This window comes from Perna viridis, chromosome 13 (genome assembly GCF_037379345.1).
Source record: "Perna viridis isolate PV_CMFRI_1.1 ecotype Kerala chromosome 13, ASM3737934v1, whole genome shotgun sequence".
NCBI classification, from domain to species: Eukaryota; Metazoa; Mollusca; class Bivalvia; order Mytilida; family Mytilidae; genus Perna; species Perna viridis.
Window position 1 is genome coordinate 6,620,895 of NC_142457.1, and position 15,219 is coordinate 6,636,113.

At 31.9% G+C, this 15,219-nt stretch overlaps 1 protein-coding gene across 5 annotated transcripts in view; it reads right to left on the bottom strand.

The window, feature by feature from the left end:
- Nucleotides 1-1,860: 1,860 nt before the first annotated feature.
- The window catches only part of LOC148599387 (mitogen-activated protein kinase kinase kinase 13-like), a 68,319-nt gene continuing 54,960 nt past the window's right edge, over nt 1,861-15,219 (bottom strand). For all 5 annotated transcript variants that reach the window (XM_088557126.1, XM_088557127.1, XM_088557129.1 and 2 more), the window contains 9 exons: nt 12,644-12,802; nt 11,720-11,878; nt 10,190-10,298; nt 9,773-9,882; nt 9,286-9,402; nt 8,304-8,432; nt 6,802-7,579; nt 5,796-6,104; nt 1,861-5,077 (listed from right to left, as the gene is read on the bottom strand). In XM_088557126.1, the coding sequence (XP_088413252.1) occupies nt 4,979-5,077; nt 5,796-6,104; nt 6,802-7,579; nt 8,304-8,432; nt 9,286-9,402; nt 9,773-9,882; nt 10,190-10,298; nt 11,720-11,878; nt 12,644-12,802 (1,969 nt within the window). In that variant the 3' untranslated portion in view covers nt 1,861-4,978. The remainder of the gene's footprint in view (nt 5,078-5,795; nt 6,105-6,801; nt 7,580-8,303; nt 8,433-9,285; nt 9,403-9,772; nt 9,883-10,189; nt 10,299-11,719; nt 11,879-12,643; nt 12,803-15,219) is intronic.

Here is a 15,219-nt window from a genome sequence, read left to right on the forward strand (position 1 = left end):
TTGTCATGACCAAATCTATCCCATGGAGTTAACTATATTACTCACTGTAAGACGATTTGACAAAGCATGACATGATCATTATAGAGCTAACAAACAAGAGACAAACAATGACATTATAAATTCTCAAAACAATTAACATTTGATAAAATCTCAACAATATCATATTATCCAATGGGAAAACATCACACATCCATCACTTGTTTTAAACTAACCAATGAGAGCTTCAAAGTCATATCTTAGTTACCAATCAGAAATCTTTTAACAAATCATTCCTTTAAAAAAAATGTCAGTCACTATTGCTGAAAACAGAATCATGAAAATCTGAAATACTTTGAAAACCACTTTGCTAAACTAAAAATTCCTTGAAAGAATATTTTATCTCATATTGTTTGCTGAAATAAATCTAACTCCAGGACAAAGTGTTCTTTCCTCAAGATGGTGATAAAAATACATGGAAATCAGTAAAAATCAAAGACTACAAGTCTGCCATAAGTTATTAGTGGTCATAAAGTACATTGAGGATCACTACGCATGTAGGTATGCTTATTCTAGAACAGCACTAGTTTTAACTGATACCAACAATTTCAAAATAACGAAAAGAAGAAATATGCTTATATAGTGTTACATTTCCTAAGATTTACACAAATTCACATTACAAAGTATTGTCAAATATGGGTCTAGAATTGGTAAAAGTATAATGTGATAAAACACATCTGTAAGAACATAATAAAATAAATAAACAAATTAAAAAAAAATAAAAATAAAAATAAAAATAAAAAACATATCAGCAGTAAAATAAAAATCAACATCACAGCAAAAACAAGGACTAAATCTAAAATGGAGATCAGTTAACTAATGTAAATGTCCTATTGAAGTATGCCCAAGTTCTGAAGAAAAATACAGAATTAAACTTCCTCAAAACTCCAGTTTAAGCCTTAGGTGTCATTTGTTTATACACAAATGTAGCTATAATTGACATGACTTCAAACACTTACACATGTGCATTGTATTCTATGTAAAAAACACTTGTCTTATGTGACCTTTATTCTGCTTTCTTTTTGGAGGTCACAGGTACAGCTATATAAATTAGTTTTTATGTTCAGTTGATGCTGTCTTTATTTAAAGTTCGTTCTTTGCTAGACAGCTATACCAATAAGCTAAAGTTTCTGTTATGTAATTTCAGAAATTAATAGGAATAGTTATATTCATGAAGGTCAAATGCAATTTATTATTCATAGTATTCAAATACATCTTAATTCAACTGTGAAATTTGTTATTTTAAGTCCTTGTGTTCATTACATTAAATGAACAAATATCTCAGAAAAACAGGAAGACAAAATGGGTTTACGGCAGAAAAAAAAAGAATAAACAAAAAATAAAAATATATAAACAACACATGTCTAATTTAGTATAAGGAATTGTAAGAATCAGGCATGACTTGTAAAAACATAAAAAATCATGTTAATATATATCTCATGAACAAGACACCATTTAATCCCATCAGTTTTGCAAATTGAAAAACAACATTCTGGATATGTCTTACTTCAATAAAATTTACTAAGTACTGGGCCTGCTTTTTTAATCACTGAAGCTTAGCAAAAGTATCAACACTGTTGTCAGACAAGATAAACTTGGAAACAATCTAATAACTGCAAGGGACTAAGAACAAAATGAACTGGAAAAATGGGAGTTGTAGGGAATGGAAAGGAGTGGAACTGTGTACCCTGGCCACCTTGTCTGAAGGGAACAAAGGGTAAAACCATTTGATTTCTAGGGGAGCTAGGATCAGATTTTGTGTCCTGGATTTTTTTTTTGTGTATAATTTCTGACCTGACTTTTTTATTTTTTATTATAGCCCATTAGCCCATCCAAGATTTTTTAAAATTCTGATTTTTTTACTGATAAGCATCATGCTTTTTTATTTTACCCAATTGTTCATCCTGGATATTTCCTACCCAAACATCAAACATCAACGTCCTGCCTTTTTATTTCAAATTTTATCCCAGTCCTGCCTCATAAAAAATCAAATGCTTCCTCCATACATAGTAATCTGTTCATAAATGTTTGTCATATTAGTATTCAATCTTATCTAATTAAGAATAGGCATGGTGATATCTTTACTGATGGGTGTGGTCTTATATTATGTTTAGCCATCTGTCTGATTCTTACAAAAACTGGTACTTAAATAAGACCCATAAAATTGCCTAGAATAAGACTTGATATTTCATATCATAACCGTAAATCTTAACTACATGTACCAAAAATCTACTACATTTGTACCAAACTCAAATTAAATATGTATATCTTTGTCGCAGCCCATCAGGCAGCTTATCAGCAAACTCAACATGAATTTTTGTCACAACACAAATATGTTCAGTTGGAAGTCAAAAGATTTTAACAAAAACAAGACTGGTCTTTCAATGAATGCAAAATAGGGCAAAAGCTGTCCTTGAATTAAAAACCAGAAAAGTCTTGCTAATAAATCCAAAATAAGACCAGTCCTGTCATTAAAAGACAGAACAAGACCTGCCCTGTCCATTGACACAACACTAGACCAGTTCTGTACAAAATAGCCAAAACAAAACCAGCCAGGTTGTCATTGCAACTATCTAGATAAAACAAAAGAGGTTCACCATGTAATAAAGCAAATTCAAAAACTTAAAATTCTTAATATTTATCTCTAAAATTTAATTGATTTTGGACTTAACATAGAAGGAGTAATCCTCCAAAAAAAGAAAAAAAAAAACTTAATTTTTACAACAAGAGAAGACAGAACAATTGAAAAATAAATGGTCTACATCTCCACAATCATTCTTGACAAATACATACTACTCTTCCCAATATCAATTATAATAGTAACTTGGTAGAAAATTTAAACAATGTATTGCATTTTTCTATTCTAACATTTTCATTAGTTTCTAACAAAATTTTGTAATTTGGCAAAATTTGATAACATAGAGAATCTTGCTTATTACGTAAGAAAAAAAACGCAATGATTTTGTAAATCAAGACTATGAGAAAAATAACATCACTTTATAATATTCTGAAACATAACCACTTACAATTCACAACCCTAATTAGGCAAAAAAAAACCTGTGTTTCCATTTATATGCTATAAAAAACTAGCATCAGTAGGTAGGCAAATTCTTAAAATTTTTATTCCACAGTTTTTGACTGGTTAGTTTTGGAGGCAAATTTAAATTTCAATAGTGCTTGTCAAAAAATTGTCAAAAAAGCATCAGGGTAGGCAAAACAAAAAATTTGTAGGGTCAGTGGAAACACAGGTAATTTTTTAAGGCCTTATCTTATCAACCACATAGAGTTAAATAAATACAGACATAAAGAGGCCACTGTCGTGTAGCACAAGGAAGGCAACGCACACCTGCGACATCTACTGTTTTAAGGTTTAACCATGTTAATCATTGAAGAAAAGATATCTATTACAAATCTCAAGGGCAGAAATAGTAAAATTTGTCCAATTGATTAAGTGGCCCAGTTTTGCCTGAATCAGTCTGGAATGAAGTTTTTTTGCATATATGATAAGTTGAACAAAATGAAAATCGTCGAAATTAAATGGCCCAGTGGGCAAGATTTGTTTAACTTTGACTTGCTCATTATGAAATTATCTTGATGCGGGCCAGCAGTAGAGTAATTATTTCTACCGCTAATGATCTTAAAAATACACTTTTGACTAATTTCATGCTCTAGATAGCAAACATGAAGGTGTTATGAAGATCAAGTAAATGGTGTAAGAAATATGTGCTAATTGTGCATTTCCGAAATTGCCTGTTTTTTTGTGGATGTTTTAGAACAGCTGAGAGAAGGCAACCTAAAAAAAATCATTGGTTTGCAATTTATCAAACTAAAGTTTTAGTTTCCAAAGAATGTTTTTGATCTCTTTAAATTGTACACATCTTTTAAATTAATGCCTTTTAGGCTTTTACAGAAAAAAAAATCACACACCTACCTACCCACATCCAAAATTGTGGATTAGAAACAGAAAACCAACAATTTTTTAAGAGTTGCCTAAAATAAGCAACAGTGAAATGCCATTTAGTTTCCATGATATGACTAGACTTACTAATGAAAAATTGGTCCAGTTGGCAAAAACTTTACATATAAATAACATTATTTACTAAAAAATATAACCATAAAATAAGAACATGTATACTTGAGCATTCAGTCCACAATAAATATAAAACAGAATTACCTCCCTTTATAGATGCTACCTACTTTTAAACAACCACAAAACTTATCATTTTAATCAATTTGTAACACATCTAGATACAAATCTATAAAATCATACCAAATGATGTTAATAACATTTTCTTAACCAAAATTTTAAAATCGATTCAAAAAACTTCTCAGTATTTTTCTATCATTATTTTTTTGCCATTAATTTGAAAAAAAAACATGCACTGAATAATAAGAAAAGGTATACAGTCTACCAACGATAACTTATTGTCATCAGGCTTATAATTAACAAGCCCATATAAGTACCATCTAGTGTTTTTCACTGGGATTAAATTTTCTCTATATTTATGGCAAATATGGGGACACAAAATTAAAAACACACTAATTTTTAAATGCCCAAATTATGAGTTATTTAGCATATTGGTGTATTTGTTAGGTTTTGGAATCACCAAATTACACTACATGGAAATATAATCACGGGCTACTAGACCTCCTTTTACCATTAGCGACGAGGGTAAAAATGCAAAATATTTTACCGTGTCTACTTTTCAGTTTGGAATGGTTTTAAAAAATGACAGTAGTTTACACTATTCAATCAATTGTCTAATTGTACCAGCATACTAAAGACAATGACAAATCATCATGTTAAATTGACTCAACATAGCAAATGTAACAATGAATAACCTCCTGGTAACCACAGTTACTAAGCCTACAATTCTCATACCATTAAAAATGTATGAATAAATGTCAGTAGCACTTGAGATGTATTTCAATGTTAAACTTTTCACCACCCTTCAGCTCCAAGTCTACGTGCTGGACGATGAACAGTCGTTGAGACAGTGATATCCGAACACTCATCAGAATCTGAGGTGATGTCTGAATTCTACAAAAATATTTTGAAAAATCCATCAAGTACCTATTTTAAGGTTACCAAATAAATAAGTTAGATGAATTTGAAAATTAATCCATAACTATGAGATTAATTAAAAATCTTGATCTTACTTGCACTTAATTATACATTGTTTATCATATAGGGGTAATTCGGAAAAACACAAATCGAGATGTATATTTGTACCTCATTTATTAAATGAAATCCTTTCATTTATAACCAATTAAATTTGTTTTTCTTTGTGAAATGTAACACCTAAAATACATGTATGAGTAGTTGTGACAACAAACTTAATTCCCAACAAGAAATATGGATAGACAAATATTTTTCTATTGTTAAAAAACCCATGTTTATCAATTTAAGTGTAAGTTTTTGAAAGAATCAGGCAAATAGGGAAAATTCAGAAGTTCAAATGTCAAAAACCCACCAATCTGACAATATAATTTCACTCAAGGATACTTTCTCTATTTGAAAAGACCATCATTTATCTCTGAGCATTTCAATGAGATTATAACTCATTTTACCAAATTGATATGGAAAATCTTGTCTTTTTTCTGGATTCTGGTGGTGCAAATAGTTAAATTAAACGTTTAAAATGGAGGGTTTTCCATACCATGTTACAACCACTGCCTGATTCTTACACTTAAGGGAGCATGACACTAGTCATGCTCTTGCCTAAGTCCACCTGATTTCTCTTTTATAAATTACAAACCTCATACAAATGTTCTGGTGATACTGATACTTGATCCCTCATTTTCCGGACAGTATGCTCCCGATCGGAGAGTCCATCAGATACATGTATCACAGCACAATTAGCTAACTCTAAGTGTAAATTTTCTGAACTATTAGTAGACAACAATCCATCAGGAGTTAACTGTTCTGAATGTTCACTTGTGTTTTCCTCCTCTGAGAGAATACCTTCTGAACTTAATGTAGAACAGTATGACTGTCGACTTCGATTTCTTCGAATGTCATCCTCACTGACTTCTCCTTCTTCCTCTGACCAAGAATCCTCCGAATGCTAATAAAAAAAATTGTCATTTTCTTAAACAGTTTTACAGTAATTATCAGTTCTAGAGACAGTCTTATTTTAAATTTCCACAGCTTGTTTTCCCAAAGGTTTCAGGAGGTAGACCAAGGCTAAGGGACATAATCTTATAAATCATTGGAATGTTTGTATTCAGCATTTTAAATTAATCTTATGTTAGCATCATAGTAACTTGGACTGATTTCATTCTGTTTCAAATGAAAGCTTGATAGGTTTTGATAGGTTTTGGTGAAACTGATTATGATACAAAAATATCACTGACTTCAAGAGTTATGTCCCTTACCCCAAGTTTACTGCCTTAAGATATGTATCATTGCATTGAGATTTTGACCATCTACACAGATTGCATTCAAATAATGCAAAAGCAATATGTCGGCAAAAATTGCATGTATTGAAAAGCTAGACTTTCAGGTTGATGTTAACTTAAATCCTTTTAACCTCCCCATTAAGGTAGATCATACCAGTAACAAGTCCAGTAAAATAAAGTATTGCTTAAAAAAAAAAGTCTTCTATTTCAGTTTCAAAAATGATTAAGGTCACAATGCATACTTAATTTTCAGTATAAACATTTAGGAATTAAAAGCAATGAAATCCAGTGTAGTTCAATATGCACAACAATAGGCATGACCTACTTCAAATAGGCATGACCTACTTCAACAATTAAACTTACTTTTAAAGAACGGAATCTCCTCTCCCTTCGTATCACATTTACAGATTCTGAATCAGTACTATCCATTCTCATGTTTAAGTTTAATGAAGGAGAGCTACGAGGGTCACTAATTCTACGATTCAGTGCAGTGTTTATTATTGTATTATCGTCCGTATTCACATCATTAGTGGAAGTTGTAGTATTTTCCGTCCCTGTTTCAGCGTCCAAGGAACAGTTTAAATTTTCATTAGAATCTTTTTCAGGGACATTATGTTTTGATTCATTTATGTTTCCAATGTTATGGTTTTCAACTAAATCTTTTGACTCCACACTTGGACTTGGAGTTGACGAGGCGGCGGTATCTGCCGTTGGGCTCTCGTCAACGCTGATCCTACTGGATCGCTTACTGCTACACATCGTATCACTACAAACACCTTCACATCCAAAACACACATCATTTAAGTTTTTTGTCGTAGAACCTCCATCACAATTTTTACAGCCGAATTCATGTTCATCATTTGATTTGTATTCTCTAACTGCTGTTCCAGGGCCGAGATACTTAAAAACCCCGGGCATCACATGCCTAGGGTCAGCTCTTTGTAACTGCATCTGTTTTGCACGTAATTCATCGTGTAATGCATCCTTTGTTGGACTTTTGGCAGGACTTGAGAATATACTGCTTAAAGATCCTTTGCTGCCCCTTCTGTGTCGACTTTTCCTCATCCTTTGTTTTGTAGGTGATGGCAGTACAAACTCAGAGCTAGTTGTCAGACTGCTATCCATATGAATATTTTCCGGGCTGAAATATGAATGAAATAGATATGTTTTTTTACTATATACAATAATGTCAGTTTTTAAAAGTGATACATTATTACAAGTATTACAGCCTGATAGATTATGAGGTGATACTATATTATTGAATTGGTTATTTTTATAGGTCTCAATTTTTCAATAGAATACAAAAAATTTCGCATTTCTTAATTTGGCTGATGCTAAGTAGTGCACAAAGTCTTTAATTTAAACCAAGAGGAAATAAATAGTTCAAGTAATTGATTTTGGTATTTTTTAACAGACTGTTAAAATACACAAAAACTAGCATCCTGTGAAAATTACCTGATATACAATACTAGTAATACTCTCAGAAATGTCTTTAAGGAGGTAGACCTGGGGTAAGGGACATAACTCTTAAAATCAGTGATATGTTTGCATCATATTCAATTTCAACAAAGCCTATCAAGCTTTCATTTGAAATAGAATGAAATCAATCCAAGTTACTTTGATACTTAGATGAAATTGATGTAAAATGCTTTACACAAACATTCCAATGATTTGAAAGGGTTATGTCCCTTACTTTAGGTCTACCTCCTTAAATACACGATCACACAAGATTTATATAGTAGGATCAATTCATATTTTGTCAACTTCCTACAATCCTAAATGTATCTAATGTGTAAGATGTAAAATATTATGATAAGTATTGTATCTTCAGGTAATAGAATTGATACACTGTATAATATCCATACCTTGTTGGTTCTGACCCTGATTTGTATGACCTTTTCTTGCTCATCCGTTCTAACCTCTCCTGAGCTCTTATAACTGGTCGTACAATACTCTTACGTTTCTTAGCATACATAGCAAGCTGCTGTTCCCTCCTGTAAAACAATAAAATTACAACAGTTGTTTACTTCTAAAAAGGTTAACATGAAGTGCAAACATTATTATGCTTGGTATATCCCAATCATGCATGAAGTTCATTTTAGACAGCACCAAAAATTGCTTAAAATGTAGGCCACGAATTTGGTCTATTCATTCATTGGTAGCTGAGACAATTGGGACAAAATTCAGATGGATATAATAACAGACTGATGGAATGATGGACTGACATAATGACAGACTGATAGAATGATGGACTGACATAATGACAGACTGATAGAATGATGAACTAACAGAATAGCAGAAAGACAGACTGATATAATAATGAACTGAAAGAATGACAGAATGACAGACTGACATAATGATGAACAGATAGAATGACAAACAGACAAGGGGATTCCAATATATACCCCAAATGTTGAGAGGAAGAATAATTTCTTTTACTGTAAAGTTTTTTTTTGGTGATGGTGTAATTCACTGCTATAAGTTTGTTAGAGTGGCAGGAAAATGAAAACCAATAAAAAATGTTCACTATTGTAATGTATCAGATTCTAAGGAATCATGAGAAGTGCATAGGCCTGTAAGTGAAAATAAGTAATCGTGTCCAAGTAAAAGACTAATCATTTTTCCTAACATGTTGAGATTTACATATAGTACATCCAGTTAATATTTCAACCTTTGTTGTGAAAACCATTCTTGAATCTCATATGAATAAAACAAATATGAAAAAAATATATCCAATCAAATTTATCAAATTTGCAATAAAATATTCATCCTACACTTGCTTAAACAAAAGCCATGTTTTTTTTCCTATTTTAGAAAACAGAAATTATCTCCCTTTAAAACACCTACTTAATTAACTCCCTTTCTCTCTTTTCCAACTGTAACATACAGGCTGTGAGTTCCATGTACAAGTTATTAGCTCTCTCTAACTTTCTTTCATAATGATCCCTCACATCTTGTGCATGCCTGAAAAGACAATAATTATACCTATTTATAAGGTATTGACATGACCAGTTTTAAGTCTCTGGTCACCTTCTTCTCAAAGTAAATGCAAATGTATAAAAAAATCAAATGTATCTTAGAATATAAAAACTCATATTAAAAAATCAATAAAACCTTATGAGAAATGTAGGTGTAAGAGCGCTCACAAGATGTGGCAAACACATGCACAGACAACTCACACTGTTATAAGTCAATGCATCAAGCTTTGGTAGGGAACAAATACAAAAATATCCAAAATAACTTTATAGTCTTTAAATTAATTTAATTGTGTGTAAACTTGAGTACTTTCACAAGAAATAAAATTGAACATGAAATTGTTAGATACAAAACTAACCTTAATTCCTCCCGCCTCCTCTTAACTAACTCCTCTTCAAGGTGAGGCATGTGTGTACCTTCACATCGTATTAACTGGAGCTGTTCTTTAATCTCCTCTTTCCATATAATCTGTAATAAATTATTGAATTAAAATTACCCATCTTTTTTTTGGCACAATTCACCAATTCAGTTTTGTTCCTTTAGTTTCAGACCACATTGTCATTCAGTTGTTATACATTTGAGAAAAAAATTATATGAAATAGACACACTGCAAGAGTTGTTGTTCTTGAATTGGTTAATGGAGGATGAATGCAAGGTTCCTCAAATGTACAGATCTGTATGCACAAATGATTATAATTTCCAAATATTCAGCATAAGTTGACCCAAAAATGTGAATACATGTATGTAGAAACTACTTGAATGAAACATAACATACCTGAGCTTCTATGAAGTCCTGATGTTTAAAGTTGAGTAACTCTGGTGATGCTATTTCTAAATGCATCAATATTTGTCTGAATGATGGTCTGTTCCTAGCTTTAGGAGACCTGGAAGTAGGATAAAAATTGTCATTATATACAGCCCTACAGAGCATCAGTGACATCCTAATATATATATAGGATAAAAATTGTCATTATATACAGCCCTACAGAGCATCAGTGACATATATATATATATTGAATTAAAATTACCCATCTTTTATATATATATATATATATATATTTGAAATTCAATTCTGCTAACAGAAACTATTTCCACTTGCTAAAATTTGCTAGTGGAATTCTGTATGTAATATAGGTAAAGTCCAGAAAGAGCCTAAAAAACTTAAATTTAGCAAGTGTAAATTTTCAGTACTTGCTAAATTTAGCTAGTGGAAAAAATTCTGAAATCCAATCCCTGAAGTCTCAAATATTCATATTGGTCGAGACATCCTTCATATACCATGGCGGTTATTTGAATACAAATAGTTCGACCCTTCACAGGCAAAGCCTAAAATTAAATGATTACTGTAAACCAACTTATTTTTGTGACTACTTTCTTTCTTGTTTTGCTGTCGTTGGCTAATTTCGCAAAGATTTATTCTCGCTTTTTATAAAATAATTGCTTGAACATACAAAGATAGTGTCTAAGTAAGCTTTTTCGCGACTATTTATTATCATGAAAATCAAAGGCTCACAAAAATTACTTATTTTACAGTAACTCTTAATTCAATAAGGCATTTGCAACTGTAGCATTTAAATACATGTATTTTACTGTTCAATATTTCTGTTTGATAATATGATTGAGCCATAGGTGTAAGAAGCATCCGATCAGTACTATGAGAACAAAATATGGTAACATTCTTCACAGACTTCCAATCGATTTCTGTTTTTTGCTATTAAAGATCTTTTACAACTGAACTAGTATAACCCAGCTCGTAAAGGCATAACAAACCAAAAAAATGCAATAGCACACCTCTCTTTCCTTCTCTTCCAGACATTTTTTAAGCTTCATAAAAGTTATCTGAATCAACATCTTTCCTCCCAATCTTTTGCCCATGGAATTCCCTTCTTTCCAATCACCCTTTCTGAAGCAACATCTCTCCTCCCAATCTTTTGCCCATGGAATTCCCTTCTTTCCAATCACCCTTTCTGAAGCAACATCTCTCCTCCCAATCTTTTGCCCACGGCCATGAACAGATTCTTTACCTTTTGACTGTTTGGATTTAAACCTTACTTGTTAAAGTCCAAAGAATGCTAAAAGAGGTTTATCCTAATCCAGTTGCAATGGCCAATCAAGACAGAGATGTCCAGGGTAGGGAATCCCCTACTTCTGTTAAAAAATTCATCATTTTTTTTTCAAATTGGGTAAAATGAGCAAATGATAGCTTAGAACCAACTCCCCCTCCTTTTACATACAATGTAGTATCTGGATCTGCTTCTGCTTAAATGTATCTTGGTAAACTTAATTTTTTTAAACACAAACTTACCAGCATTGTCTCATCAGCAGTTTAAAGCCCTCAGGGCAGGACGATGGCACAGGTAAATGCAGGCTGTTACTTCCTACTCCCCATATTATTGCTGAAGAATCAACGTCTTTGTAGGGAATTTCCCCTGATAGTAATTCCCATAATACCACACCAAAGGACCTATACAACAAACAACAGTTAAAAAATTACCCCTTCATAGAGTCTGGAACAAGATGTAAATGCACTGGACTTTTGATTGAGATGTCATTCAGGGGAGAGAAATCCAGGCAGTATCAAAGTTTCAAGGGACACTCCATAGCTCAAGGGGTCCCATTTTTTTATAACTATGTAAAATTGTGCCAGCCTACCTACAAACAATTGTTACAATGTGACACCAGAAGTTGAAGACAGCCTATCAATGTGGTATTAGTGCATTTTCCATTAAGATACTAGATCAATTCTCAATGGTGGTCATTTAGTCAATTTTCCATGGAGGTGCTACATGAAGGTCTGCTTTTGTGATAATTAAGTTTTATTGATTTAGATTTTTCAATTCATGGCAATACCTTTAGATGTATTTTAATATCATGAATTAACAATCTCAATCTTCAGAGAAAAACATTTTTTTTCAATAATTTTTGAATAAAAAATGAAAGAGAGTTTGTTGCCTTAGTGAAATGATATTTTACACATAAATCACCAGCATCTGCAAATCATTGTGTTAATTATAGTTTTAAAAATGGTCTCACGAAGTTTCTTGACAATCTTATCACTCCTTTACCAGGAGTTGAGTAAATCTACGCATGAATATATTTTACCAGTATAATAATAGCAGAAGATGCAAAAAACTTAATTGTGAATCCAAATTACTTGCACAGCATGTTAAATATGCAAACATTTTTATCAACTCCAGTCCAATTACTTAAAGTAAATAAACATATATACCAAATGTCAACTTTCTCTGAACATGGTTCATTTCGGATAACCTCTGGAGCCATCCAAGCCACTGTTCCAGCAAAGGACATTTTGGTGCTCTTTTCATTCCATGTTCTGCTGGTTCCGAAGTCAGATATTTTGACAATGTCATTCTTGGCAACTAGGACACTGAAAAATAGATACATAGATGCAATAAAAAACTTATCCACAACACAGCAGTTGAAGTAAGTACTCAAAAGATGGTCTTCAGAACTTTAATGGACGAAGTTCTCAAAATTCTATGCATGTCTGATTTTAAAAGGAAATTTTGAACTATATGGTAAGATTAATATATGGTCCACTCTAGTCAAACCATTTATTCTGCAATCGTTGTTTCCATATATGAATACAAGCTGTCAAATACACCTATGCATTTTTTCCCTGTATTTTTCTGGCCACACCCATAGTTATCTTATATTACTTTGAAGACCAGGATTTCCCAAGCATTCAGAATAAAAAATTAATTCAGTGGGGTTCTTTCATACCACTCCTCAATTTGGAATTTTGAAACCGAGCACTCATGGAAATTCAAGGCAGTTAGTGACAAAACATCAATATATGTGTACCTTCTAATTTAAAAAAAATCAATAAATTCCAGAACATACCAAGCTTCAATGGAAGAAAATATAATGCCAAAAGTACATTCAAAAGCTACATGTATGAATTATTCAATAACAGAAAGCACTTGTAAGCAGACTGTAAAATTTATACATAATAACATTATACCATTTTGCCTAGCCATGCTATATAATTGAGATGATATCCTAATGATATGAATTTGTATTGTATTGGAATAATCAAATCTTTTTATCTTATTATTGCAAGTTGTTTTTACTATATGCACTTAAGTCATCAAGCTCTGAACAGAGTCTGACATTTAAAACTTGATCACTCTAAATGCTGCAGACAACACTCTCAGATAGTGCAATAATCTTTCAATGTCAGTAAAAAGTTAATGATTTTATGCAACAATTACTGTGAGAGTACTTTAATTCGTGGATACCAATTTTGGGGGATTATGGGAGAAACACAAGTTCGAGAATTCTTAAATTTGTGGTTATGAGGTTTTCAATATATACATCAATGGAAATCTCCTCTTCGTTGGGAATCAAGTTTCATGGTTTGGCCTTCCAAAGAAAACCATGAAAATTGGTACCCCACAAACAATAGTACTTTCACAGTATCTGATTGACAAACAGTGTTTATGAGAACTTTGATTTGTCTTTCTGCAGCAGATAGAAAGAAAGGAAATGGACATCTGTCCCCTCCCTATCTGGAACTTGTTAAGACAGAACATGGATTACTTTAAGACCAGATAGACAAAATAATTCAAAAGCTGTGCTAAACACACAAAATGCTTTATCCAAATTTGTATGTGAAAATATTTGAACACAGAAAAAGTTGGCTTTTTTTTTCATTACAATAATGTACCAAAAATTATTGAAGTCTTGTAAAGAGTTTGTAAATCATCATAAGACATGAGAGTCGACAATGTGATTATGGGAAGAGAATAAATGTGGACAGGCAGTAGATGAACAGGAACAAACAGTGGATGAACAGGGACAGGTGGTCAGCAGTATACAAAAACAAGTCTGCCAAATATATTTCTTTCATTTTTATGTACATTTTATGAGCCTGCAAGCAACAGATCGACAAAATGCATATGTCAAGGTGTTTAAAACGTTCTTCTTTGTTTATACAGAATTGACTACGACATGTTACATGTTTACAAATGGAACTCAAATAAACCTGTTTACATTAAAACCACATGTGAATAAATATCAATAAACTGCAGTCTAAATTAATGCACATCCACTTACAAATTCAATGTCAATGCAGTTTTTTAAGCATAATGCATTTATTCAATGCAAGGCAAACACTTTAGTGATCCTCAGGGAAATACAACGAAATATACTGTTAAAGTTGCATTTTACTGTTGTTATGGCTTTATTAATAATAAATGGGTCATAATCATATCAAGGGGATTTTAATCGATGGTTATGATATTGTTCTACAACTACAAATTGTGAAAATAGGCAATATTCCATAAAGTTCATGAATAATGAAGAAGTTGCATCAGGAAGAATACTAGTTTTAATGTTATAATTGAAATGTGTTAAAGTAATGAATATTTTAATGTTGAAGATGCTTTTGTGTTATTTTAATACTTTCAAAAACCCATTTTATATAGGGAAATTCACATCCATCTGGAGTAAACATCATTTTGCAAAGTTGAAATTCGTAAGAAAAAAAAAACTCTGCAATACTGTCAATAAAACTAACAAGTTATAGGAATGTAAAGGGAAAATCATTATCTGAAGGTTTTTTTTTATTTGTCCCTCGAGAATCACCATATAAAATTAAACCTTAGATAAAAAAAATTGCCTGCTTGGTATTCCTATCATTACTAAGATCTTTCAATTTGATAAATATTCAAGGACAATTTTCCCCGATGTTACAACTCAGACTTAGTGACATTTGTAGAATAGGAAAAATCTCTGTATACTTGTGGTATAAACAATTATATAGCAAGGGAAGAAAGTGCA